The 26305-nt window shown below is 60.8% G+C and overlaps 1 protein-coding gene across 1 annotated transcript; it reads right to left on the reverse strand.

Annotated features, from left to right (window-relative positions):
* Positions 1–3: 3 nt before the first annotated feature.
* On the reverse strand, positions 4–21945 carry LOC119142054 (neuroblast differentiation-associated protein AHNAK-like; the record flags this gene model as incomplete). Its single annotated transcript, XM_037374761.1, is given in 20 exon segments — positions 4–302; positions 305–1019; positions 1021–1385; positions 1512–1751; positions 1809–1885; positions 1887–1983; positions 1986–2052; positions 2054–2133; positions 2136–2245; positions 2247–2404; positions 2528–2547; positions 2825–2930; positions 2933–3181; positions 3373–7640; positions 7643–11276; positions 11519–15569; positions 15617–19716; positions 21171–21358; positions 21607–21760; positions 21867–21945. Coding segments are annotated over 19 exon segments (18978 nt in total), but the record flags the coding sequence as incomplete, so codon positions are not given.
* Positions 21946–26305: the final 4360 nt, after the last annotated feature.

Raw genomic sequence — 26305 nt, forward strand, 5'->3', positions numbered from 1 at the left:
GCTACGTCGGCTACGTGGGCCTACGTGCGGGCGCTCCTTGGGTGCCGCGCACCGTCGTCGGCGTCGGGTTGGTGGTGGCGGCCCCGCCGATGCTGCCCAGTGCCCTGCCCCCTCCTCGTCGCTGCCTGTCACCTCGTATGACCCCGCGGCTCTGGCGCCGACGCCCGAAGGTCCCGAATTTCCCCTTGCCGCGTTGGCCCCGCCCGGCTCGGGCGCCACGCGCTCGTCGCTGAAGGAGGCGGCGCGGGGCCGCGGCCTCTTGCTCTTGAAGAGGGAGAATTTGGCCTTGGGTGCCTCGGCGCCCCCCGCCCCCCCCCCCACCTCGCCCCCCGCCTCACCAAGCTGCCCCGCGAGCCCGAGACGGAGCCCGAGGCCTCGGGGCCGCCCTTCCCCCTCGCCTTGGAGAAATGGAATTTGGGCATTTTCAGTTTGGATTTCTTCAGTCTGGCCTCCGCCTCCTCCGGCTCCGCCTCAGCACCGCCGCCGTTGGCCGCTGCCCCCCCCGGGAAGTCGACGTCGACCCCCATCTCCCGGCCCTTCACCTCCGGCTCCGAGAACACAAATTTCGGTAGCCGCAGCCGGGGGAACGACACCTTCCCCAGGGCGGGGTCCTGGGAGCCGCTGACGCTCCCGCTGCCCACCGTGGGGCCGCCGACGTGCAGCCCCCCACCCCCGATGCCCACCTCGCCGGAAACGCTGCCGACGCCGCCTTTGATCTTCGGCCCTTTGACGTTGACGTTCAATCCCGACGTGGAAACCTTCAGGGCGGGAGCGTCGAGGCAAACGCCCGCCCCGGACCCATCGACAGCGACACCAGGTGCTTCCGCATTGACTTTTGGGGCTTTGACGTCAACGGCGCCGCGGAGGTTTGGTCCTTTCAGCTTCAGCTCAACGTCCGGCACCTCCGCTTGAAATTTCGGCCCTTTCACCTCCACGTCGGGCCCTTCCAGCCCCCCAACGCCCCCCGCTGCCGTCAGGCCTCCTCGCCCTTGGGGACCCTCCAGGGTGACGCCTCCATCGCCCCGTTGAACCGGGGCTGGAAAGCCCAAACTGGGGGAGCTTGAGGGACGGCAGCTTGATGGTGCCCCCCAGGATCTCAAAGGCGGCGTCGGACGCGTCGGACGCTGCCCTGGGGGGTTGGGCGCCGGCAGAGACGTCGAGGTCGCCCTTCAACTTTGGTCCTTGCAGGTTCACGTCCAAAGCCGGGGCGCCAACGGCCACCGAGGGCCCTTTGACGGCGACGCCGGCACTGCCCACGCTGAGGGTGGCACCTGGGGCTTTCGCCTCCATCACGGCGCCGCCGCCGCTGCCCGCCATGCTCAGAGCTGGCGCCTCCAACGCGGGGCCTTTGACCTTCAGCTTCCCCCCCAGCCCCCCCGTCACCGCTGGGTGCCACCAGGCCACCGCACGGCCCTTCTGCCCCCACCCCCAGCTCCCCCGTCAGTTTTGGTCCTTTTCCCTTGAAATCCGGCGCCGTGACATGGGGCCCTTGGAGCTTGACGTCAAGGGTCACGCTTCCCTCCCCCGCCGGCACCGCGAATCCACGTTCACATCCGGCACTTCCAGACCTCTCCCACACTGGGGCAACTTCACTTTTCCTTCGGACCTTCCAGTCTGCTCCAAGGAACGTTGACCTCCACCTTTCACCCTTGGTCCTTTCACGCCGAAGTCGACGTCTGGCACCGAGATGGAGGGAGCGGCGACGGAGGGTCCTTTCAGGTCCCCCCCCATCCCCAAGTCCCCGCGCCCACCTGCCCACGGGAAGTTGGAATTTCGGTTTCTTCAGGCTCAAGTCCGGAGCCTTCAACGTCCCCGCTGAGACTCGGGCCCTTGACCTTCACCCTTGGCGCTCGGCACAGAAATTTCCAGATCGGGCACTTTCAGCTCCCCTCCACTTGGGGACCACCGCGGACGCATCCCCCCGGAACCGGTGGGATTTGAGATCGAACTCGACGTCGGGGAAGGAGATTTTCCCAAACAGGGCTTCTTCCCCTTGGGGGACTTCACGGTGGCGTCACCTTTGATGGTGACATCCGGACCCGCCCCGCTCGCAGTCCAACTCGGGCGATTTCCAGTTGGCATCCAGCTCGGCGCCCGCCACGCTCACGTCGAACCCACCCTTCCTCCCTTTCATTTCGGGCCACCCATGTGAATTTTGGGCATCTTGAACTTGCTCTTCTTCCCCTTCCCCCCGACGCTGCCGTCGGGCGACTCCACGGTCAACTCTGCCTCGGGGAACTCGATTTTCTGCCTTCGGGCTCTTCATCCCGAACCCAAATTTGGACTTTTTAACTTGGGAAATTGATGTTGCCTCCGGACCTTCAATGGACACGTCGGGACATTCGACGTCAACTTCAGGGCTTTTGATTCCCAGGTCCGGGCCTTTGATGTCCACCTCGGGACCCTTCAGGTGACCTTCTGCCTTCGGGGTGGAAAGGTCAAAGCCACCCTTCGTTTTGTGGCCTTTCAAATTCAAGTCTATCTCCGGCATCGAGATGTGTGGAACAGTCACGTGCATATCAGGCACCTTCAACTTAGGACCTTTCACTTTGCCCTCCAGCCCTTCGACGCTCACCTCCGGGCCGCTGATGTCCACCTTGGGGCCTGCAAGACCAACCTCTGCCTTCGGCAGGTCCACGTCCACCTCGGGACCTTCTCCCTTGAAGCCAAACTTGGGCAGCTTCATTTTAGGCATCTTCACTTTCCCCTCCAGACCGTTAACGTCGACCTCTGGCCCCTCGATATCGACTTTGGGGCCTTTGATATCAACTTCAGGACCCTTCAGCCCCCCCCTCAAGCTTGGGAGCCTGAAGGTCAACGTCACCTTTCAGCTTCGGCCCCTTCAGGTTGAGGTCGATGTCGGGCATGGAGATCTGGGGGGCCTTGATGTGCATCTCGGGCATCTTGAACTTGGGGCCCTTCAGCTTCCCTCGGGGCCTTCCAGCTCCACGTCAGGCAGGTCAACATCAACTCTGGGGCCCTTGATGTCCACCTCGGGGCCCTTCAGGTCACCTTCCAGCTTGGGAAGGGACACGTCCACATCGCCCTTCACCTTGGGGCCCTTCAGGTTGAAGTCAACGTCGGGCATGGAGAACTTGGGGGCCTTGATGTGCATCTCGGGCATCTTGAACTTGGGGCCTTTGAGTTTCCCTTCTGGCCCTTCGATGGTCACATCTGGAGCCTCGATGTCTATTTTGGGGGCTTTCAGGTCACCTTCAAGCCTGGGCCCGGAAACATCGACATCCTCCTTTAGCTGGGGCCCCTTGATGCTGAAGTCAACGTCAGGGATGGAGACCTTGGGGCCTTGAGGTGCATCTCGGGCATCGTGAGTTTGGGACCTTTGACTTTTCCCTCCACGTTCATGTCAGGAACCTCCACCTCAACGCCAGGGCCCGAAATGGCAACGTCACCCCTTGGGAGGGTGACATCCACATCCACTCCCTCCCCCTTGAAGCCCGGCATGGAGAACTTGGGCATCTTGAATTTAGGCAGCTTGAATTTCCCCTCGGCGCCGTCGAGGTCCACATCGGGGGCACCGATCTCCACTTTAGGAGCATCAATGTCTACCGTGGGACCTTCCAGTTCACACTCAGCTCCCGGCAGCGACATGTCAACGTCCCCCTTCACCTTGGGGCCCTTCAGGTTGAAGTCAACGTCGGGCATGGAGAACTTGGGGGCCTTGATGTGCATCTCGGGCATCTTGAACTTGGGGCCCTTCAGCTTCCCTTCGGGGCCTTCCAGCTCCACGTCAGGCAGGTCAACATCCACTTTGGGGCCCTTGATGTCCACCTCGGGGCCCTTCAGGTCACCCTCCAGCCTGGGGACAGACACATCCACATCACCCTTGAGCTTGGGTCCCTTCAGGTTGAAGTCAACGTCGGGCATGGAGATCTTGGGGGCCTTGATGTGCATCTCAGGCATCTTGAACTTGGGACCCTTCAGCTTCCCCTCTGGACCTTCAACATCCAACCCAGGACCTTCAATTTCCACCTTCGGACCTTCAACATCCAGCTTGGCCGTCGGCAGGTTCACGTCCACCTCCGGCCCTTCCGCCTTGAAGCCCGGCATGCCGAACTTGGGCATCTTGAACTTGGGCATCTTGAACTTCCCCTCGGGGCCGTGAAGGTCCACGTCGGGTGCCTCAATGTCAACCTTGGGGCCCTTGATGTCAATCTCAGGACCCTTGAGGTCACCCTCCAGCTTGGGAAGGGACACGTCCACATCACCCTTGAGCTTGGGTCCCTTCAGGTTGAAGTCAACGTCGGGCATGGAGATCTTGGGGGCCTTGATGTGCATCTCGGGCATCTTGAACTTGGGGCCCTTCAGCTTCCCTTCGGGGCCTTCCAGCTCCACGTCAGGCAGGTCAACATCCACTTTGGGGCCTTTAATATCAATTTCAGGGCCCTTGAGGTCACCCTCCAGCTTGGGGACAGACACGTCCACATCGCCCTTCACCTTGGGGCCCTTCAGGTTCAAGTCGATGTCGGGCATGGAGATCTTGGGGGCCTTGATGTGCATCTCGGGCATCTTGAACTTGGGACCCTTCAGCTTCCCCTCTGGACCTTCAACATCCAACCCAGGACCTTCAATTTCCACCTTCGGACCTTCAACATCCAGCTTGGCCGTCGGCAGGTTCACGTCCACCTCCGGCCCTTCCGCCTTGAAGCCCGGCATCCCGAACTTGGGCATCTTGAACTTGGGCATCTTGAACTTCCCCTCGGGGCCGTGAAGGTCCACGTCGGGTGCCTCAATGTCAACCTTGGGGCCCTTGATGTCAATCTCAGGACCCTTGAGGTCACCCTCCAGCTTGGGGACAGACACGTCCACATCACCCTTCAGTTTCGGGCCTTTCAGGTTGAAGTCAACATCGGGCATGGAGATCTTGGGGGCCTTGATGTGCATCTCGGGCATCTTGAACTTGGGGCCCTTCAGCTTCCCTTCGGGGCCTTCCAGCTCCACGTCAGGCAGGTCAACATCCACTTTGGGGCCTTTAATATCAAATTCAGGGCCCTTCAGGTCACCCTCAATTTTTGGAGCAGCAATGTCCACATCGCCCTTCACCTTGGGGCCCTTCAGGTTCAAGTCGATGTCGGGCATGGAGATCTTGGGGGCCTTGATGTGCATCTCGGGCATCTTGAACTTGGGACCCTTCAGCTTCCCCTCTGGACCTTCAACATCCAACCCAGGACCTTCAATTTCCACCTTCGGACCTTCAACATCCAGCTTGGCCGTCGGCAGGTTCACGTCCACCTCCGGCCCTTCCGCCTTGAAGCCCGGCATCCCGAACTTGGGCATCTTGAACTTGGGCATCTTGAACTTCCCCTCGGGGCCGTGAAGGTCCACGTCGGGTGCCTCAATGTCAACCTTGGGGCCCTTGATGTCAATCTCAGGACCCTTGAGGTCACCCTCCAGCTTGGGGACAGACACGTCCACATCGCCCTTCAGTTTCGGGCCTTTCAGGTTGAAGTCAACATCAGGCATGGAGATCTTGGGGGCCTTGATGTGCATCTCGGGCATCTTGAACTTGGGACCCTTCAGCTTCCCTTCGGGGCCTTCCAGCTCCACGTCAGGCAGGTCAACATCCACTTTGGGGCCCTTGATGTCAAATTCAGGGCCCTTCAGGTCACCCTCAATTTTTGGAGCAGCAATGTCAACGTCCCCCCTCACCTTGGGGCCCTTCAGGTTGAGGTCAAATTCGGGCATGGAGATCTTGGGGGCTTTGAAGTGCATCTCGGGCATCTTGAACTTGGGACCCTTCAGCTTCCCTTCGGGACCCTCGATTTGAACATCTGGGGCACTGGCATCCAACTCAAGACCTTTAACGTCCACTTTCGGTCCTTTCAGGTCACCTTCCACACATGGCACGGACATGTCTGCGTCCCCCTTCACTTTTGGGCCTTTCAGGTTCAGATCAAAGTCCGGCATTGAGATTTTAGGAGCCTTAAACTGCATCTCGGGCATCTTGAACTTGGGGCCTTTCAGTTTGCCCTCTGGTCCTTCAATCTCCACCTCAGGAACATCTATGTCAACTTTGGGTCCTTTAATATCAATTTCAGGACCCTTCAGGTCACCTTCCACCTTGGGGACGGACACGTCCACATCGCCCTTCACCTTGGGGCCCTTCAGGTTCAAGTCGATGTCGGGCATGGAGATCTTGGGGGCCTTGATGTGCATCTCGGGCATCTTGAACTTGGGACCCTTCAGCTTCCCCTCTGGACCTTCAACATCCAACCCAGGACCTTCAATTTCCACCTTCGGACCTTCAACATCCAGCTTGGCCGTCGGCAGGTTCACGTCCACCTCCGGCCCTTCCGCCTTGAAGCCCGGCATCCCGAACTTGGGCATCTTGAACTTGGGCATCTTGAACTTCCCCTCGGGGCCGTGAAGGTCCACGTCGGGTGCCTCAATGTCAACCTTGGGGCCCTTGATGTCAATCTCAGGACCCTTGAGGTCACCCTCCAGCTTGGGGACAGACATGTCCACATCGCCCTTCAGTTTCGGGCCTTTCAGGTTGAAGTCAACATCAGGCATGGAGATCTTGGGGGCCTTGATGTGCATCTCGGGCATCTTGAACTTGGGACCCTTCAGCTTCCCTTCGGGGCCTTCCAGCTCCACGTCAGGCAGGTCAACATCCACTTTGGGGCCCTTGATGTCAAATTCAGGGCCCTTCAGGTCACCCTCAATTTTTGGAGCAGCAATGTCAACGTCCCCCCTCACCTTGGGGCCCTTCAGGTTGAGGTCAAATTCGGGCATGGAGATCTTGGGGGCTTTGAAGTGCATCTCGGGCATCTTGAACTTGGGACCCTTCAGCTTCCCTTCGGGACCCTCGATTTGAACATCTGGGGCACTGGCATCCAACTCAAGACCTTTAACGTCCACTTTCGGTCCTTTCAGGTCACCTTCCACACATGGCACGGACATGTCTGCGTCCCCCTTCACTTTTGGGCCTTTCAGGTTCAGATCAAAGTCCGGCATTGAGATTTTAGGAGCCTTAAACTGCATCTCGGGCATCTTGAACTTGGGGCCTTTCAGTTTGCCCTCTGGTCCTTCAATCTCCACCTCAGGAACATCTATGTCAACTTTGGGTCCTTTAATATCAATTTCAGGACCCTTCAGGTCACCTTCCACCTTGGGGACGGACACGTCCACATCGCCCTTCACCTTGGGGCCCTTCAGGTTCAAGTCGATGTCGGGCATGGAGATCTTGGGAGTCTTGATGTGCATCTCGGGCATCTTGAACTTGGGGCCCTTCAGCTTCCCTTCGGGACCCTCAATATCGAGCTCAGGACCTTCAACATCCACCTTCGGACCTTCAACATCCAGCTTGGCCGTCGGCAGGTTCACGTCCACCTCCAGCCCTTCCGCCTTGAAGCCCGGCATGCCGAACTTGGGCATCTTGAACTTGGGCATCTTGAACTTGCCCTCGGGGCCGTGAACGTCCACGTCGGGTGCCTCAATGTCAACCTTGGGGCCCTTGATGTCCACCTCGGGGCCCTTCAGGTCACCCTCCAGCTTGGGAAGGGACGCGTCCACATCGCCCTTAATCTTGGGGCCCTTCAGGTTCAGGTCGAAGTCGGGCATGGAGATCTTGGGGGCCTTGATGTGCATCTCGGGCATCTTGAACTTGGGGCCTTTCAGTTTCCTTCGGGCCCTTCAACATCCAGCTGAGGAGCATCAATGTCAACTTGCGGTCCTTTGATGTTGACGTCTGGCACGGCCACGTCCCCTTCCAGTTTTGGCGCTGAGAGATCTAGATCGACGCCTCCTTTCAACTTGGGACCTTTTAGGTTCAAATCCAAGTCTGGCATGGACAGGTTGGGGGCCTTGATGTTCATTTCAGGCATTTTGAATTTGGGGCCTTTCAGTTTTCCTTTGGGACCTTCAACGTCAAGGTCAGGAACGTCGACATCCACTTTCGGTCCTTTCACGTGCAGATCTGGGCCCTTCAGATCCACCTCGGGGAGAGCCACGTCCACGTCCCCTTTCACCTTGGGGCCCTTCAGGTTCAGGTCGATGTCGGGCATGGAGATCTTGGGGGCCTTGATGTGCATCTCGGGCATCTTGAACTTGGGACCCTTCAGCTTCCCTTCGGGGCCTTCCAGCTCCACGTCAGGCAGGTCAACATCCACTTTGGGGCCTTTAATATCAATTTCAGGGCCCTTCAGGTCACCTTCCAGCTTGGGAAGGGACATGTCCATGTCCCCCTTCACCTTGGGGCCCTTCAGGTTGAAGTCAACGTCGGGCATGGAGATCTTGGGGGCCTTGATGTGCATCTCGGGCATCTTGAACTTGGGACCCTTCAGCTTCCCTTCGGGGCACTCGATGTCCAGCTCCGGACCCTCAATATCCACCTTTGGACCCTCAATGTCCAGGTTGGCGGTCGGCAGGTTCACGTCCACCTCCGGTCCCTCACCCTTAAACCCCGAGACCCCAAATTTGGGCATCTTGAACTTGGGCATTTTGAGTTTACCCTCTGGCCCGTGAAGGTCCACGTCAGGCACCTCCACATTGACTTTGGGGCCCTTGATGTCCACCTCGGGGCCCTTCAGGTCACCCTCCAACTTGGGGCTGGAAACATCAAACTCCCCTTTCATCTTGTGACCTTTCAGGTTCAGCTCCACGTCCGGCATCGAGACTTTGGGGGATGAAATGCTCAGAAAAGGCATCTTAAACTTCGAACCTTTCGCTTTAACCTGCCCGTCCACATCTGGACCTTGAACTTCCACCTTCGGACCAGCAATTTCAACATCGGGTTTTTTAAGTTTCACGTCCACCTCGGGGCTTTGCACTTTGGGGCCAGAAAAGCCGAATTTTGGAAGTTTGAACCTGGATTTTTTAGCTTTTCCTTCCAAGTCGAGCTTTGGCCCCTCGACCTCCAGTTCTGGCCCTTTGACCTCCAGCTTAGGAGTTTTCAGGTCTCCCTCAAGTTTGGGAAGAGAAGGATCAAAGTCACCTTTCACTTTGGGGCCTTTCAAATGGAGGTCGATGTCGGGCATGGAGATCTTGGGGACGTTGAACTGCATCTCGGGCTTCTTCAGTTTCGGGGCCTTGAGCTTCCCTTCTGGTCCTTCAAGGTCAAGGTCAGGAACAGAGACGTCAACTTTGGGACTTGAAAGAGCAACATCAGCCTCAGGGACGCTGATGTCAACATCTGGGCCTTCTGCTTTCAACCCAGACAACCCGAACTTGGGCATCTTGAACTTCGGCATTTTGATTTTACCTTCGGGGCCGTGAACGTCCACGTCGGGAGCCTCGATATCAACCTTGGGGCCCTTGATGTCCACCTCAGGGCCCTTCAGGTCACCCTCCAGCTTGGGAAGGGACACGTCCACCTCCCCCTTCACCTTGGGGCCCTTCAGGTTGAAGTCAACGTCGGGCATGGAGAACTTGGGGGCCTTGATGTGCATCTCGGGCATCTTGAACTTGGGGCCCTTCAGCTTCCCCTCGGGGCCTTCCAGCTCCACGTCAGGCAGGTCAACATCGACTCTGGGGCCCTTGATGTCCACCTCGGGGCCCCTGAGGTCACCTTCCAGCTTAGGAACGGACACGTCCACATCGCCCTTCACCTTGGGTCCCTTCAGGTTGAAGTCAACGTCGGGCATGGAGATCTTGGGGGCCTTGATGTGCATCTCGGGCATCTTGAACTTGGGGCCCTTCAGCTTCCCTTCGGGGCCTTCCAGCTCCACGTCAGGCAGGTCAACATCCACTTTGGGGCCTTTAATATCAATTTCGGGGCCCTTCAGGTCACCCTCCAGCCTGGGGACAGACACGTCCACATCGCCCTTCAGTTTCGGGCCTTTCAGGTTGAAGTCAACATCAGGCATGGAGATCTTGGGGGCCTTGATGTGCATCTCGGGCATCTTGAACTTGGGACCCTTCAGCTTCCCCTCTGGACCTTCAACATCCAACTCAGGACCTTCAATTTCCACCTTCGGACCTTCAACATCCAGCTTGGCCGTCGGCAGGTTCACGTCCACCTCCGGCCCTTCCGCCTTGAAGCCCGGCATGCCGAACTTGGGCATCTTGAACTTGGGCATCTTGAACTTCCCCTCGGGGCCGTGAACGTCCACGTCGGGTGCCTCAATGTCAACCTTGGGGCCCTTGATGTCCACCTCGGGGCCCCTGAGGTCACCTTCCAGCTTGGGAACGGACACGTCCACGTCCCCCTTCACCTTGGGTCCCTTCAGGTTGAAGTCAACGTCGGGCATGGAGAACTTGGGGGCCTTGATGTGCATCTCGGGCATCTTGAACTTGGGGCCCTTCAGCTTCCCTTCGGGGCCTTCCAGCTCCACGTCAGGCAGGTCAACATCCACTTTGGGGCCTTTAATATCAATCTCAGGGCCCTTCAGGTCACCCTCCAGCTTGGGGACAGACACGTCCACATCGCCCTTCACCTTGGGGCCCTTCAGGTTCAGGTCGATGTCCGGCATGGAGATCTTGGGGGTCTTGACGTGCATCTCGGGCATCTTGAACTTGGGGCCCTTCAGCTTCCCTTCGGGACCCTCAATGTCCACGCTGGGCAGCTCGATGTCCACCTTTGGCACGGAAACATCAATATCAGCTTTGGGGAGGGTCACACCCACCTCTGGGCCTTCTCCTTTCAGCCCCGACATCCCAAACTTGGGCATCTTGAACTTGGGCATCTTGAACTTCCCCTCGGGGCCGTGAACGTCCACGTCGGGTGCCTCAATGTCAACTTTGGGGCCCTTGATGTCCACCTCGGGGCCCTTCAGGTCACCCTCCAGCTTGGGGACAGACACATCGACATCGCCCTTCAGTTTCGGGCCTTTCAGGTTGAAGTCAACATCAGGCATGGAGATCTTGGGGGCCTTGATGTGCATCTCGGGCATCTTGAACTTGGGACCCTTCAGCTTCCCCTCTGGACCTTCAACATCCAACCCAGGACCTTCAATTTCCACCTTCGGACCTTCAACATCCAGCTTGGCCGTCGGCAGGTTCACGTCCACCTCCGGCCCTTCCGCCTTGAAGCCCGGCATCCCAAACTTGGGCATCTTGAACTTGGGCATCTTGAACTTCCCCTCGGGGCCGTGAACGTCCACGTCGGGTGCCTCAATGTCAACCTTGGGGCCCTTGATGTCAATCTCAGGACCCTTGAGGTCACCCTCCAGCTTGGGAAGGGACACGTCCACATCACCCTTCACCTTGGGGCCCTTCAGGTTGAGGTCGATGTCGGGCATGGAGATCTTGGGGGCCTTGATGTGCATCTCGGGCATCTTGAACTTGGGGCCCTTCAGCTTCCCCTCTGGACCTTCCAGCTCCACGTCAGGCAGGTCAACATCCACTTGGGGCCCTTGATGTCCACCTCGGGGCCCTTCAGGTCACCCTCCAGCTTCGGAACGGACACATCTACATCGCCCTTGAGCTTGGGGCCCTTCAGGTTCAGGTCGAAGTCGGGCATGGAGATCTTGGGGGCCTTGATGTGCATCTCGGGCATCTTGAACTTGGGGCCCTTCAGCTTCCCTTCGGGGCCTTCCAGCTCCACGTCAGGCAGGTCAACATCAACTCTGGGGCCCTTGATGTCCACCTCGGGGCCCTTCAGGTCACCTTCCAGCTTGGGAACGGACACATCCACATCGCCCTTCACCTTGGGGCCCTTCAGGTTCAGGTCGATGTCGGGCATGGAGATCTTGGGGGCCTTGATGTGCATCTCGGGCATCTTGAACTTGGGGCCCTTCAGCTTCCCTTCGGGGCCTTCCAGCTCCACGTCAGGCAGGTCAACATCAACTCTGGGGCCCTTGATGTCCACCTCGGGGCCCTTCAGGTCACCTTCCAGCTTGGGAACGGACACATCCACATCGCCCTTCACCTTGGGGCCCTTCAGGTTCAGGTCGATGTCGGGCATGGAGATCTTGGGGGCCTTGATGTGCATCTCGGGCATCTTGAACTTGGGGCCCTTCAGCTTCCCTTCGGGGCCTTCCAGCTCCACGTCAGGCAGGTCAACATCAACTCTGGGGCCCTTGATGTCCACCTCGGGGCCCTTCAGGTCACCTTCCAGCTTGGGAACGGACACATCCACATCGCCCTTCACCTTGGGGCCCTTCAGGTTCAGGTCGATGTCGGGCATGGAGATCTTGGGGGCCTTGATGTGCATCTCGGGCATCTTGAACTTGGGGCCCTTCAGCTTCCCTTCGGGGCCTTCCAGCTCCACGTCAGGCAGGTCAACATCAACTCTGGGGCCCTTGATGTCCACCTCGGGGCCCTTCAGGTCACCTTCCAGCTTGGGAACGGACACATCCACATCGCCCTTCACCTTGGGGCCCTTCAGGTTCAGGTCGATGTCGGGCATGGAGATCTTGGGGGCCTTGATGTGCATCTCGGGCATCTTGAACTTGGGGCCCTTCAGCTTCCCTTCGGGACCCTCAATATCAAGCTCCGGACCTTCAACATCCACCTTCGGACCTTCAACATCCAGCTTGGCCGTCGGCAGGTTCACGTCCACCTCCGGCCCTTCCGCCTTGAAGCCCGGCATCCCGAACTTGGGCATCTTGAACTTGGGCATCTTGAACTTGCCCTCGGGGCCGTGAACGTCCACGTCGGGTGCCTCAATGTCAACCTTGGGGCCCTTGATGTCAATCTCAGGACCCTTGAGGTCACCCTCCAGCTTGGGAAGGGACGCGTCCACATCCCCCTTCACCTTGGGGCCCTTCAGGTTGAAGTCAACGTCGGGCATGGAGAACTTGGGGGCCTTGATGTGCATCTCGGGCATCTTGAACTTGGGGCCCTTCAGCTTCCCTTCGGGGCCTTCCAGCTCCACGTCAGGCAGGTCCACATCGACTTTGGGACCTTTGATGTCCACGTCAGGACCTTTCAATTCTCCCTCAATTTTTGGAGCAGCAACGTCCACCTCACCCTTCACTTTGGGGCCTTTCAGGTTGAGGTCAAAGTCGGGCATGGAGATCTTGGGGGCTTTGAAGTGCATCTCGGGCATCTTGAATTTGGGACCCTTCAGCTTCCCTTCGGGACACTGTAGGTCAACATCAGGAGCCTCTATATCCACTTTGGGACCTTTTAGGGTGACTTCAGGGCCCTTCAGGTCACCTTCTATCTTGGGGACAGAAACATCCACGTCCCCCTTCACCTTGGGGCCCTTCAGGTTGAGGTCAAAGTCGGGCATGGAGATCTTGGGGGCCTTAAAATGCATCTCGGGCATCTTGAACTTGGGGCCTTTCAACTTCCCCTCTGGGACCTCAATGTCCACATCAGGAGCTTCTATATCCAGCGTAGGACCTTTGATATCCACATCTGGGCCTTTGATGTCACCTTCTAGTTTTGGGGCAGAAACATCAACGTCCCCCTTCACCTTGGGGCCCTTCAGGTTCAAGTCGATGTCGGGCATGGAGATCTTGGGCGTCTTGAAGTGCATCTCGGGCATCTTGAACTTGGGGCCTTTAATCTTTGCTTCTGGACACTCCAGGTCAACATCGGGGATGTTGACATCCAGTTTGGGACCTTTGATGTCCACGTCAGGGCCTTTCAACTCGCCCTCAATTTTTGGAGCAGCAACGTCCACCTCCCCCTTCACTTTGGGGCCCTTCAGGTTGAGGTCAAAGTCGGGCATGGAGATCTTGGGGGCTTTGAAGTGCATCTCGGGCATCTTGAACTTGGGGCCCTTCAGCTTCACTTCGGGGCCCTCAACGTCAAGGTCAGGAACTTCTACGTCCAATTTGGGCCCTTTGAGTTCCAGATCCGGCCCCTTCACACCCCCCTCAATTTGGGGCAGGGAAACATCCACTTCTCCCTTAATTTTGGGACCTTTCAAGTTGAGGTCTACATCAGGCATGGACACTTTAGGCGCCTTGATGTGCATCTCGGGCATCTTGAACTTGGGGCCTTTCCATTTTCCCTCAGGACCTTCCACATCAAGTTCAGGCACGTCAACATCCAACTTCGGACCCTTAATATTGACCTCGGGTCCTTTCAAGTCACCTTCTACCTTTGGAACAGACACATCAGCACCTCCCTTCACCTTGGGGCCCTTCAGGTTGAGGTCGATGTCGGGCATGGAGATCTTGGGGGTCTTGATGTGCATCTCGGGCATCTTGAACTTGGGGCCCTTCAGCTTCCCTTCGGGGCACTCGATGTCCACGCTGGGCAGCTCGATGTCCACCTTTGGCATGGAAACATCGATATCGGCTTTGGGGAGGTTCACGTCCACCTCCGGCCCTTCCGCCTTGAAGCCCGGCATGCCGAACTTGGGCATCTTGAACTTGGGCATCTTGAACTTGCCCTCGGGGCCGTGAACGTCCACGTCGGGTGCCTCAATGTCAACCTTGGGGCCCTTGATGTCAATCTCAGGACCCTTCAGGTCACCTTCCAGCTTGGGAAGGGACACGTCCACATCGCCCTTCACCTTGGGGCCCTTCAGGTTGAAGTCAACGTCGGGCATGGAGATCTTGGGGGCCTTGATGTGCATCTCGGGCATCTTGAACTTGGGGCCCTTCAGCTTCCCTTCGGGACCCTCAATATCGAGCTCCGGACCTTCAACATCCACCTTCGGACCTTCAACATCCAGCTTGGCCGTCGGCAGGTTCACGTCCACCTCCGGCCCTTCCGCCTTGAAGCCCGGCATCCCGAACTTGGGCATCTTGAACTTGGGCATCTTGAACTTCCCCTCGGGGCCGTGAACGTCCACGTCGGGTGCCTCAATGTCAACCTTGGGGCCCTTGAGGTCACCCTCCAGCTTGGGGACAGACACATCCACATCACCCTTGAGCTTGGGTCCCTTCAGGTTGAAGTCAACGTCGGGCATGGAGATCTTGGGGGCCTTGATGTGCATCTCGGGCATCTTGAACTTGGGGCCCTTCAGCTTCCCTTCGGGACCTTCCAGCTCCACGTCAGGCAGGTCAACATCCAGTTTGGGACCTTTGATGTCCACCTCAGGGCCTTTCAACTCTCCCTCAATTTTTGGAGCAGCAACTTCCACATCTCCCTTCACTTTGGGTCCCTTCAGGTTCAAGTCTATGTCGGGCATGGAGATCTTGGGGGCCTTGATGTGCATCTCGGGCATCTTGAACTTGGGACCCTTCAGCTTCCCTTCAGGGCACTCTATGTCCAGCTCCGGACCTTCAACATCCACCTTCGGACCTTCAACATCCAGCTTGGCCGTCGGCAGGTTCACGTCCACCTCCGGCCCTTCCGCCTTGAAGCCCGGCATCCCGAACTTGGGCATCTTGAACTTGGGCATCTTGAACTTGCCCTCGGGGCCGTGAACGTCCACGTCGGGTGCCTCAATGTCAACCTTGGGGCCCTTGATGTCCACCTCGGGGCCCTTCAGGTCACCCTCCAGCTTGGGAAGGGACGCGTCCACATCCCCCTTCACCTTGGGGCCCTTCAGGTTGAAGTCAACGTCGGGCATGGAGAACTTGGGGGCCTTGATGTGCATCTCGGGCATCTTGAACTTGGGGCCCTTCAGCTTCCCTTCGGGGCCTTCCAGCTCCACGTCAGGCAGGTCAACATCCACTTTGGGGCCTTTAATATCAATTTCAGGGCCCTTCAGGTCACCCTCCAGCTTGGGGACAGACACGTCCACATCGCCCTTCACCTTGGGCCCTTCAGGTTCAGGTCGATGTCGGGCATGGAGATCTTGGGGGCCTTGATGTGCATCTCGGGCATCTTGAACTTGGGGCCCTTCAGCTTCCCTTCGGGGTCTTCCAAATCAATACCGGGTGCCTCAACATCTACTTTTGGCCCCTTGATGTCTATTTCTGGGCCTTTCAGGTCACCTTCTATCTTAGGAGCCACGACGCCCATCTCTCCTTTCACTTTGGGTCCCTTCAGGTTCAGATCGACGTCCGGCACAGAGATTTTCGGTGTTTTGATGTTCAACTTCGGCATCCTGAACTTGGGGCCCTTCCATTTTCCTTCTGGTCCTCCAACATCCACCTCCGGCCCTTCGATATCTGCCTCCAGCCCCGCAAGTTCCCCCTCCCCCTTCGGCAGGTTGACCTCCAGGTCGGTTCCTTCCAGTTTGGGGCCGGACACGGTAAAATGAGGAGTTTTCACTTTGGGCGTTTTCAGTTTGGCTTCCGGCCACTCCAGGTTGACATCTGGGACCTCGACGTCTATTTTCGGTCCCTTGATGTTCACACCAGGTTCCTTCAAGTCCCCTTCGACCTTGGGAAGGGAAATGTCCATCTCTCCTTTCGTTTTATGTCCCTTCAAGTTCAAGTCCACATCCGGCATCGATATTTTAGGTGCTTTGATATTAAGTTTTGGCATCTTGAATTTGGGGCCTTTGGGTTTCCCTTCTAGACATTCCAAGTCCACCTCAGGCATCTCAACATCCACTTTGGGACCTTCCACGTCTATCTGGGGGCCCTTCAGCTCTCCAGAAACCTTCAGACCAGAAACATCTGCATCTCCTTTCAGTTTGGGGGCCTTCAAACCCAGGTCTACATCTGGCATGGACAGTTTCGGTGTCTGAACGTTCAGCTCCGGCATTTTGATTTTGAGACCTTTGCCTTTGCCCTCCGGCCCTTCGATATCCACGCTCGGCACGTCGATCTCTACCTTGGGAGCAGAAATGTCCACCTCAGCCTTTGGAAGGGTCACGTCCATGTCGGGACCCTCCCCCTTGAGGCCGGGAACCCCGAACTTGGGCATTTTCAGCTTGGGCATCTTCAGTTTGCCCTCTGGACCATGGATGTCCACGTCTGGTGCTTCGATGTCAACTTTGGGGCCCTTGATGTCAAGTTCAGGACCCTTCAGCTCAGCTCCCACCGCAGGAATGGAAACATCCAGGTCCCCCTTCACTTTGGGGCCCTTCAGGTTCAGGTCAACGTCGGGCATGGAGATCTTGGGGGCCTTGATGTGCATCTCGGGCATCTTCACCGTGGGGCCCTGCAGTTTTCCTTCGGGCCCTTTGATGTCCACGCTCGGCACGTCGATCTCTACCTTGGGAGCAGAAATGTCCACCTCAGCCTTTGGAAGGGTCACGTCCATGTCGGGACCCTCCCCCTTGAGGCCGGGAACCCCGAACTTGGGCATTTTCAGCTTGGGCATCTTCAGTTTGCCCTCTGGACCATGGATGTCCACGTCTGGTGCTTCGATGTCAACTTTGGGGCCCTTGATGTCAAGTTCAGGACCCTTCAGCTCAGCTCCCACCGCAGGAATGGAAACATCCAGGTCCCCCTTCACTTTGGGGCCCTTCAGGTTCAGGTCAACGTCGGGCATGGAGATCTTGGGGGCCTTGATGTGCATCTCGGGCATCTTCACCGTGGGGCCCTGCAGTTTTCCTTCGGGCCCTTTGATGTCCACGCTCGGCACGTCGATCTCTACCTTGGGAGCAGAAATGTCCACCTCAGCCTTTGGAAGGGTCACGTCCATGTCGGGACCCTCCCCCTTGAGGCCGGGAACCCCGAACTTGGGCATTTTCAGCTTGGGCATCTTCAGTTTGCCCTCTGGACCATGGATGTCCACGTCTGGTGCTTCGATGTCAACTTTGGGGCCCTTGATGTCAAGGCCTGGGGCTTTGAGCTCCCCTTCCAGCTTTGGGGTGGGAACATCCAGGTCCCCCTTCACCTTGGGGCCCTTCAGGTTCAAGTCGATGTCGGGCATGGAGATCTTGGGGGTCTTGATGTGCATCTCGGGCATCTTGAACTTGGGACCCTTCAGCTTCCCTTCGGGGCACTCTATGTCCAGCTCCGGACCTTCAACATCCACCTTCGGACCTTCAACATCCAGCTTGGCCGTCGGCAGGTTCACGTCCACCTCCGGCCCTTCCGCCTTGAAGCCCGGCATCCCGAACTTGGGCATCTTGAACTTGGGCATCTTGAACTTGCCCTCGGGGCCGTGAACGTCCACGTCGGGTGCCTCAATGTCAACCTTGGGGCCCTTGATGTCCACCTCGGGGCCCTTCAGGTCACCCTCCAGCTTGGGAAGGGACGCGTCCACATCCCCCTTCACCTTGGGGCCCTTCAGGTTGAAGTCAACGTCGGGCATGGAGAACTTGGGGGCCTTGATGTGCATCTCGGGCATCTTGAACTTGGGGCCCTTCAGCTTCCCTTCGGGGCCTTCCAGCTCCACGTCAGGCAGGTCCACATCGACTTTGGGGCCCTTGATGTCCACCTCGGGGCCCTTGAGGTCACCCTCCAGCTTGGGGACAGACACGTCCACATCGCCCTTCACCTTGGGTCCCTTCAGGTTGAAGTCAACGTCGGGCATGGAGATCTTGGGGGCCTTGATGTGCATCTCGGGCATGGTAACTCTGGGGCCTTTGATGTGTACGTCTGGCGCGTCCATTCCCAGTTTGGGGCCTTTAAGGTCCAGCTGAGGCCCCTTCAAGTCACCCCCCAGTTTTGGAGTCGAAAGGTCCCCCTCTCCCTTGAGCTGAGGACCCTTCAGATGAACGTCCATATCGGGGGTGGGTATCGAGGGACCCTTCAGCCGACCTTCTGGACCTTCAAAAGCGACATCAGGAGCCTTCACGCCCACCTGGAGACCCTTGGAGCCAAGGCCTTGGACACCCCCGTCCACCGTGGGGCCGGTGACCCCCACCTCCCCCTTCACCTGGGGGCCCCTCAGGCTGATGTCCGCCAGCGAGATCTGGGGCCTTTCAACCATCTTGAACTTGGGGCCTTGCCAGTCTCCTTGGATGGCCACCTCGGGGCCACCGGGGCCACCGTCCCCCTTGGGGAGCGCCCCCTCCGCAGCGGCACCTCCCCCGTCGCGGGCGGTGAATTTGGGGACGTTCATCCGCGGTATCTGGACTTTGCCGCCGGGAACGGCCGCGCCAGGTGCCACCAGCTCCACGTTGGCTCCTTTGCCACCCACCAAGCCGTGGGGCTCCGGTGCGGGGGAGGGGACCTTCGTGGTGCCCTTCAAGCCCACGTCCACCTGGGGCATGGCGGGTTCGGTGGATGGAGCCGAGATTTCAGGTCCTGCGAGCTGGGCGGCCGGGGCGGCCGCATGTGGCGCGGGAACAGCGGGACCCGCCGTCGGGACCCCGAATTTGGGCATTTTCAAGACGGGAATTTTGATTTTCCCCACGTCGACGGTTGGGCTGTCCATCACCGGCGCGGACACGTCGGCTCCGGCGCCTTTGGTACCGCCGTGCAGAGCGGGGGCAGCGGTGACGTGTGGCGGCGACGACCCCCCCAGCCACTCGCCGGGGCCGCCGTGTCCCTTGGCGTCCCACCGGGCGTCCTGGCTGCCCCACCCCCCCTCCAGGTTGCCCATCTGCCCGTTGGCTTCAATCCTGGGCGAGCTGCCGGCGGCGCCGAGCGTCACCGCGCCAGGAACGACCCGCCCCGGCCTCTCCACCGCGATGGATCCTCCAGTTGGTCCAGTTGGGTCCATCTGCGCGCCGGGGGCAACGCTCCCGCACGGAGCCTCGCTGCGGGGGGGGGCAGCCAGCCGGGGAGGGGAGGTGTCACCGGTGGGTCCCAGAGGGGCCGCCCCGGTGGCCGCGTGCCGCCCGGTGCCCTCGGCGCCTCCGCCAGGCTCCGTCGCCCAGTCGGTCACGGGGATCTGGGGGACCCCCCGGGTCGGGATGCGGATGGTAAAATCGGGGCCGACGGCGTCGACGTCCTTCGCCCCGCCGTGCCGGCCGACGTCCACGGTGTACGCCGTCACCTTCCTGGTGACCGTGATGGTCCTGCTGTGCAGCCCCTCCCCCTCCGCCGCCACCTCCTCCGGCTTCAGCCGCGGTTTGATCTTCGTCGTGTAAATCCGCCGGTACTCCTCGTCGTCGCCGCTCTGACAGCCGGGAGCCTGCGTCAGCGCCCCGGTGCTTCCTCCCCTGCTCCTCTTCCCCTTCCTCGTCCTTTCCTCGTCCCTTCCTTCTCCCCTTCCTCATTCCATCCTTCCTCGTCCCCTCTTCCTCCCCTTCCTCGTCCCCTCTTCCTCCCCTTCCTCGTCCCCTCTTCCTCCCCTTCCTCGTCCCTTCCTCATCCCCTCCTCATTCCATCCTTCCTCCCCTTCTGCGTCCGCTTCCCCATCCTTTCCTCGTCCCTTCCCCGTCCGCTTCCTCGCCCCTTCCTCGCCTGCTTCCCCGTCCCTTCCTCACCCCTTCCTCGTCCGCTTCCCCATCCCTTCCTTGTCCCTTCCCCATCCCTTCCTCGTCCCTTCCTCGTCCCCCTCCTCGTCCCTTCCTCGCCCGCTTCCCCGCCCCTTCCTCGTCCCTTCCCCGTCCCTTCCTCGCCCCTTCCCCGTCCCTTCCTCGCCCCTTCCCCGTCCCCCTCCTTGTCCCCCTCCCTCGCCTGCTTCCCCGCCCCTTCCCCGTCTGCTTCCCCGCCCCTTCCCCATCTGCTTCCCCCGCCCCTTCCCCGTCCGCTTCCTCGTCCCCCTCCTCGTCCCTTCCCTGTCCCCCTCCTCGCCCCTTCCTCGCCCCTTCCTCGTCCCCCTCCTCGCCCCTTCCTCGTCCCCCTCCTCGTCCGCTTCCCCGTCCCTTCCTCATCCGCTTCCTCGTCCCCCTCCTCGTCCCTTCCCTGTCCCCCTCCTCGCCCCTTCCTCGTCCCCCTCCCTCGTCTGCTTCCCCGTCCCTTCCCCGTCCGCTTCCTTGTCCCCCTCCTCGTCCCTTCCCTGTCCCCCTCCTTGCCCCTTCCTCGTCCCCCTCCTTCGTCTGCTTCCCCGCCCCTTCCCCATCCGCTTCCTCACCCCCTTCCTCGTCCCCCTCCCTCGTCCGCTTCCCCGTCCCTTCCCCATCTGCTTCCTCGCCCCTTCCCCGTCCCTTCCCCGTCCGCTTCCTTGCCCCCCTCCTCGTCCCTTCCCTGTCCCCCTCCTCACCCCTTCCTCGCCCCTTCCTCGTCCCCCTCCTCGTCTGCTTCCCCGCCCCTTCCCCATCCGCTTCCTCACCCCCCTCCTCGTCCCCCTCCCTCGTCCGCTTCCCCGCCCCTTCCCCATCCGCTTCCTCACCCCCCTCCTCGTCCCCCTCCCTCGTCCGCTTCCCCGCCCCTTCCCCATCCGCTTCCTCACCCCCCTCCTCGTCCCCCTCCCTCGTCCGCTTCCCCGCCCCTTCCCCATCCGCTTCCTCACCCCCCTCCTCGTCCCCCTCCCTCGTCCGCTTCCCCGCCCCTTCCCCGTCCGCTTCCTCACCCCTTCCTCGCCCCCCTGCTCGTCCCCCTCCTCGCCCCCCTCCTCGTCCCCTTCCTCCCTTCTCACTCCCCCTCCCCCCCTTCCTCCCTCCCCCTCCTCGCCCCCTCCCCACTCACCAGGACGACCTCAGGGCTGCTGGCGGCGAAGACGTCGTGTCCCCAGCCCTGCCCGGCCAGGGGGGACCTGTCCCCCTTCCGCTGCAGCCGCAGCCCCACGGTGTGGTGCCCCATGCTGTTCAGCAGCTGCGCCACCTCCCCCGATTGCAGGTTGTCGAAATACACCGTGGCGCTCACGATCTGATCCCCTGGGGGGGGGGGGGGGGATGGGACAGCAGAGGGGGGAGAGGTGAGATGTCTCAGGGGGGGAGAGGCAAGGAGGAGACCCCCCTCACCACCACCACCAGCAAGATGGGGGGCAACGATGCTTCCACCGGGGGGTTATTGCCCAAGAAGAAGAAGGAGGAGGAGGAGGAAGCAACCGAGGTGGCACCAGGATGGTAAAACCAGACACGAAGACCCCCCCGTTCCCCACCCCCACCCCCCGAGGTCCCACCTTCCTTCACGACGCCCATCTTGGCGGCCGGCGAGTTCTGCTGCACGCGCTTGACGAAGACGCCGTCGTCCGTCTGGTCGATGGTGATGCCGTGGGAGCCGCTGCCCTGCCAGTTGGGGAGCAGGATCTCCCGCGTCTCCTCCTCCTTCTCCATCTGGGGCGGGGGGAGGGGCAGAGGGTGAGGGGGGTGGGGCGGGCAAGGGGTTGGGAGTGTGGGAGAGGCTGAGGAAGAGGAGTTGAACCGGTCCCGTCCCACTGACCTTGCTGTGATGCTGGTCCTGGGTGGCGCCGCCCCGGTGATGCCGCTGCCTTCACTTGTGGCCCTGCAGCCGCCGCTGGTTTCCCCCTCCCAGCCTGGTGGGGACAAGGGGGGGGGGGGGGGGGGGCGGGGTGTCCCCGTGAGCACTGCCCTTCCTCCCGCACCGGGACGGGAAGGGAGCCAAAGCCACCCATGCTACAGCTCCACCCGGGGCCACCCCACTCCATGGCGAGAACCCGGGTGAGAACCCAACGTCACCACGGCCCAGGGTGGCCAACGGCCACCGCGTCCCATCGGGCCACCCAAAGGTTATCGCCGATACACCTCGGACCGACGCGGCCAGAGAGGCGCCCGCCCTCCACGTGGCAACCGAAGGAGTTCGAAGGTTGGGTGGTGGGGAGGAACCGGAGCAACAGACCCTTCGCAACGGCGCCATCGCCAAGTCAACGGCGTCACCACCCGACCTTCCGATTCCACCCAAAGGTTATCACCGCCCTCTTCCCGGCGCAGCCAAAGAGGCACCCACCCTCGAGGTGGCAACCAAAGAAATCAGAAGGTTGGGTGGTGGGGAGGAACAAAGGCAATGGGTGCTTTGCAACGGCGTCACCACCAAGTCAACAGCGTCACCACCCGACCTTCCGATTCCACCCAAAGGTTATCGCCGATACGCCTTAGACCAACGCCGCCCTCGGAGAAGGTTTTTTTACCCAACGCAGCCAAAGAGGCACCCACCCTCGAGGTGGCGACCAAAGAAATCAGAAGGTTGGGTGGTGGGGAGGAACCGGAGCAACAGACCCTTCGCAACGGCGCCATCGCCAAGTCAACGGCGTCACCACCCGACCTTCCGATTCCACCCAAAGGTTATCACCGCCCTCTTCCCGGCGCAGCCAAAGAGGCACCCACCCTCGAGGTGGCGACCAAAGAAATCAGAAGGTTGGGTGGTGGGGAGGAACAAAGGCAATGGGTGCTTTGCAACGGCGTCACCACCAAGTCAACAGCGTCACCACCCGACCTTCCGATTCCACCCAAAGGTTATCGCCGATACGCCTTAGACCAACGCCGCCCTCGGAGAAGGTTTTTTTACCCAACGCAGCCAGAGAGATGCCCACCCTCCACGTGGCGACCAAAGAAATCAGAAGGTTGGGTGGTGGGGAGGAACCAAAGCAACAGACCCTTCGCAACGGCGCCATCGCCAAGTCAACGGCGTCACCACCCGACCTTCCGATTCCACCCAAAGGTTATCACCGCCCTCTTCCCGGCGCAGCCAAAGAGGCACCCACCCTCGAGGTGGCGACCAAAGAAATCAGAAGGTTGGGTGGTGGGGAGGAACAAAGGCAATGGGTGCTTTGCAACGGCGTCACCACCAAGTCAACAGCGTCACCACCCGACCTTCCGATTCCACCCAAAGGTTATCGCCGATACGCCTTAGACCAACGCCGCCCTCGGAGAAGGTTTTTTTACCCAACGCAGCCAGAGAGATGCCCACCCTCCACGTGGCGACCAAAGAAATCAGAAGGTTGGGTGGTGGGGAGGAACCAAAGCAACAGACCCTTCGCAACGGCGCCATCGCCAAGTCAACGGCGTCACCACCCGACCTTCCGATTCCACCCAAAGGTTATCACCGCCCTCTTCCCGGCGCAGCCAAAGAGGCACCCACCCTCGAGGTGGCGACCAAAGAAATCAGAAGGTTGGGTGGTGGGGAGGAACAAAGGCAATGGGTGCTTTGCAACGGCGTCACCACCAAGTCAACAGCGTCACCACCCGACCTTCCGATTCCACCCAAAGGTTATCGCCGATACGCCTTAGACCAACGCCGCCCTCGGAGAAGCTCTTTTTACCCAACGCAGCCAAAGAGGCACCCACCCTCGAGGTGGCGACCAAAGAAATCAGAAGGTTGGGTGGTGGGGAGGAACCAAAGCAACGGACCCTTCGCAGCGGCATCACCACCCAAAGACGCGTTGAGGCCGCTGCCCCCGGTTCCGCCACCCTCAGGCGGGTGTGAGACACGGAAGAGAAATTTCTCGTCTCCCAACGCGGCCACCAAGGCTGCGAAGGGCCGAGATGGGATGAAGCGGATCCTGGAAGAGCCCGGTCACCGCCTGCCCCACCGCGACGGGGCCCTCAATGCATCTCAGGAGGCCAAACCCCCCCTGGGAGGTGGCGGTTCCTCAAGCCAAGGAAGATTCTCCAAACCTTGGGAGAACCGCGGTGTTTGCAGCTTGTTGGGCACGAAGGGCGCCCACCCGGGGCTCAAGGTGGGGGGGTCCCCCCAAAACCAGCGTCCCACCACATCCCCGGCACCCACCGCCCCTCACGGGAGTGACGCAGCCCTGAGGAGCCCACCCAAGGGTGAAGCTTTCTGAAGGTCCAGCAGGACCAAACCCAGCAGGGACCTCAGCGCCACAGGGTCACCCACCGGCGGCGCTGCGCCAACGTCACCTTGCAAAGCCCCCGAGGGACCTCCAGAACCCACCCAGGACTGCGGCTGTGGTGGGATGGGACCACCGAGGGTGGCTGGGGCTGGACTTTTGGGTCCCCAAAGTGAGTGAGCTTTCCAGGTGGTTCCGTCACCCGGCGCTGGTGGCACTTCTGGTAGAGCCACGGTGGGGAGGGAAGGTGGGATGGGACCCCCAAGGTCACCTCAACCAACCCACTTCTCCTGCCACCTCCCCAAGTCTTGAAGACTTCCAAGGTTGGAGATGCCACCACGGCCTAGCACTTGGGGCCACCTGAGGACATCGGCCAGGCCTGGGGTGGGGGGCGTGTATGGGGAGCGCGGGGGGGGGGGGGGGGGGGGGGGGAGGGTTGTCTCACTCTCCCCCAGTTTTGGGTCATCTGGGTGATGGGGGGAGGTGCCACCGAGCGGGGGGACTCAGCTGATGGGCCAGAGGGTGGTGGCACCACCCAGGAGGACCTTGCCAGGCTGGAGGAGGGGGCTGAGGGGACCCTCCTGTGCAGGTCAACCAGGAGAAGTGGTTCAGTCCCACCTGGGGGCGGAGGGGGGGGGGGGGGGAGGGGAAACCCCCTGCACCCCTGTGGGGGAGGGGTTACCCAGCTGGAGAGCAGGTCACAACAAAGGTCTGGGGGGGGGTCCTGGTGGGCACCAAGGTGACCACGAGCCACCACCATGCCCTGAGATGGTGGAGATGGCAAAAAGGTGGTCCAGGCTGCACCGGTTCAACGGGGAGGGAGGGGGGAAGGGGGGCAAAGTCCTGCCCATGGGTGGGTGGGGGGGCGACCCCAGGCACCAGTATGTACTGGTGGACCCATGGGCACGAACTGGAGGGTCCCTCTGGCCACCCCCTTGTCACCCGGAGGGTCCCCAAGCGCCGGCAGTGGTGGCATCTCCAACCTTGGGGGGTGGGGGTGGGGTGGGTCTTCAAGACTTGGGGGTGGGTGGGGGGCCGGCAGGAAGGGGCTTTGGGCTGAGGTGACCCCGGGGGTCCCACCCCACCTCCCCCCTCGGCTCTACCAGAAGCGCCACCAGCGCCGGGTGACGGAACCATCTGGAAAGTTCAACCGCGGCGGCGGCGGCGGAGGAGAAACAGGTTTGTGAGTCAGGGAGTGGGGAGAGGTCCCGCGGGCTGGGTGGGGGAGGTGACTCAGCTCCCCGCCCAGGGAGGGGCCCCACCCCCCCCCCAGACACCCCCCCCCCTCCCCTCCCCCACCCTGCCTGCGCCGGGGGGGACCCCCGCGTCCCCCTCCTCCGTGTGTGTGTCCCTCTGCCTGGACAGGGACAACCCGGGTGGCCACGACGCTGGAGAAGGCCTCCCCCCCCTCCCCCCCTCCCCCCCCCTCCGCCCCTCCCCCCCCTCCGCAGCAATGTCAGCCCCGCGGCTATTTTTGGGGGGAGCCACGTGCTGCCCCCTCCCTGTATTTTTAGTCGCACCCCCCCCCCCCCACCCCCCCCCACCCTCAAGGCCACAGCCAAGGTGTCACCCAACCGCGATGCCACCAGCAGGGGCCACCACCCAAGGACACACACCCCCACCACCACCAATACCCCCCCCCCCCCCCAATAACCCCCCCAACCCCCCCAATACCCAACCCTCCACCCCCCCTCCCCCCCCCCCCAAAAAAAAAAAAAAAAAGAAAAAAAACCAAAAAACCACACATGGGGGCACCCGCTCCTGGGTGCTGCCCCAACAGGGCATTGGGGATGGCACCAAGGGGGGGGGTTGGGGGGTGACACCCCCTCCCCCCCCCCCCAGGACACCCCCCACCCCCCCCCCAAGCTGGGGTGCAGCGGCCAGGCCGTTGTTTGTGCATTGGCGGGGGCACAAAGGGACAATTTGCTGAGGCCACTAATTGCTAATCGCCCCCGCCGGCACCGCGGCGGCTGGGCACAGCTCGTGGGGTGGCCAAAACACAGCCCCCCCCCCCACCCCCCCCACCCCTCCCCCCCCACCCCCTCACACCTCCCCCCCCCCATGTGTCCCC

Source organism: Falco rusticolus, unplaced genomic scaffold (assembly GCF_015220075.1).
Source record: "Falco rusticolus isolate bFalRus1 unplaced genomic scaffold, bFalRus1.pri scaffold_190_arrow_ctg1, whole genome shotgun sequence".
In the NCBI taxonomy this organism is placed as follows: domain Eukaryota; kingdom Metazoa; phylum Chordata; class Aves; order Falconiformes; family Falconidae; genus Falco; species Falco rusticolus.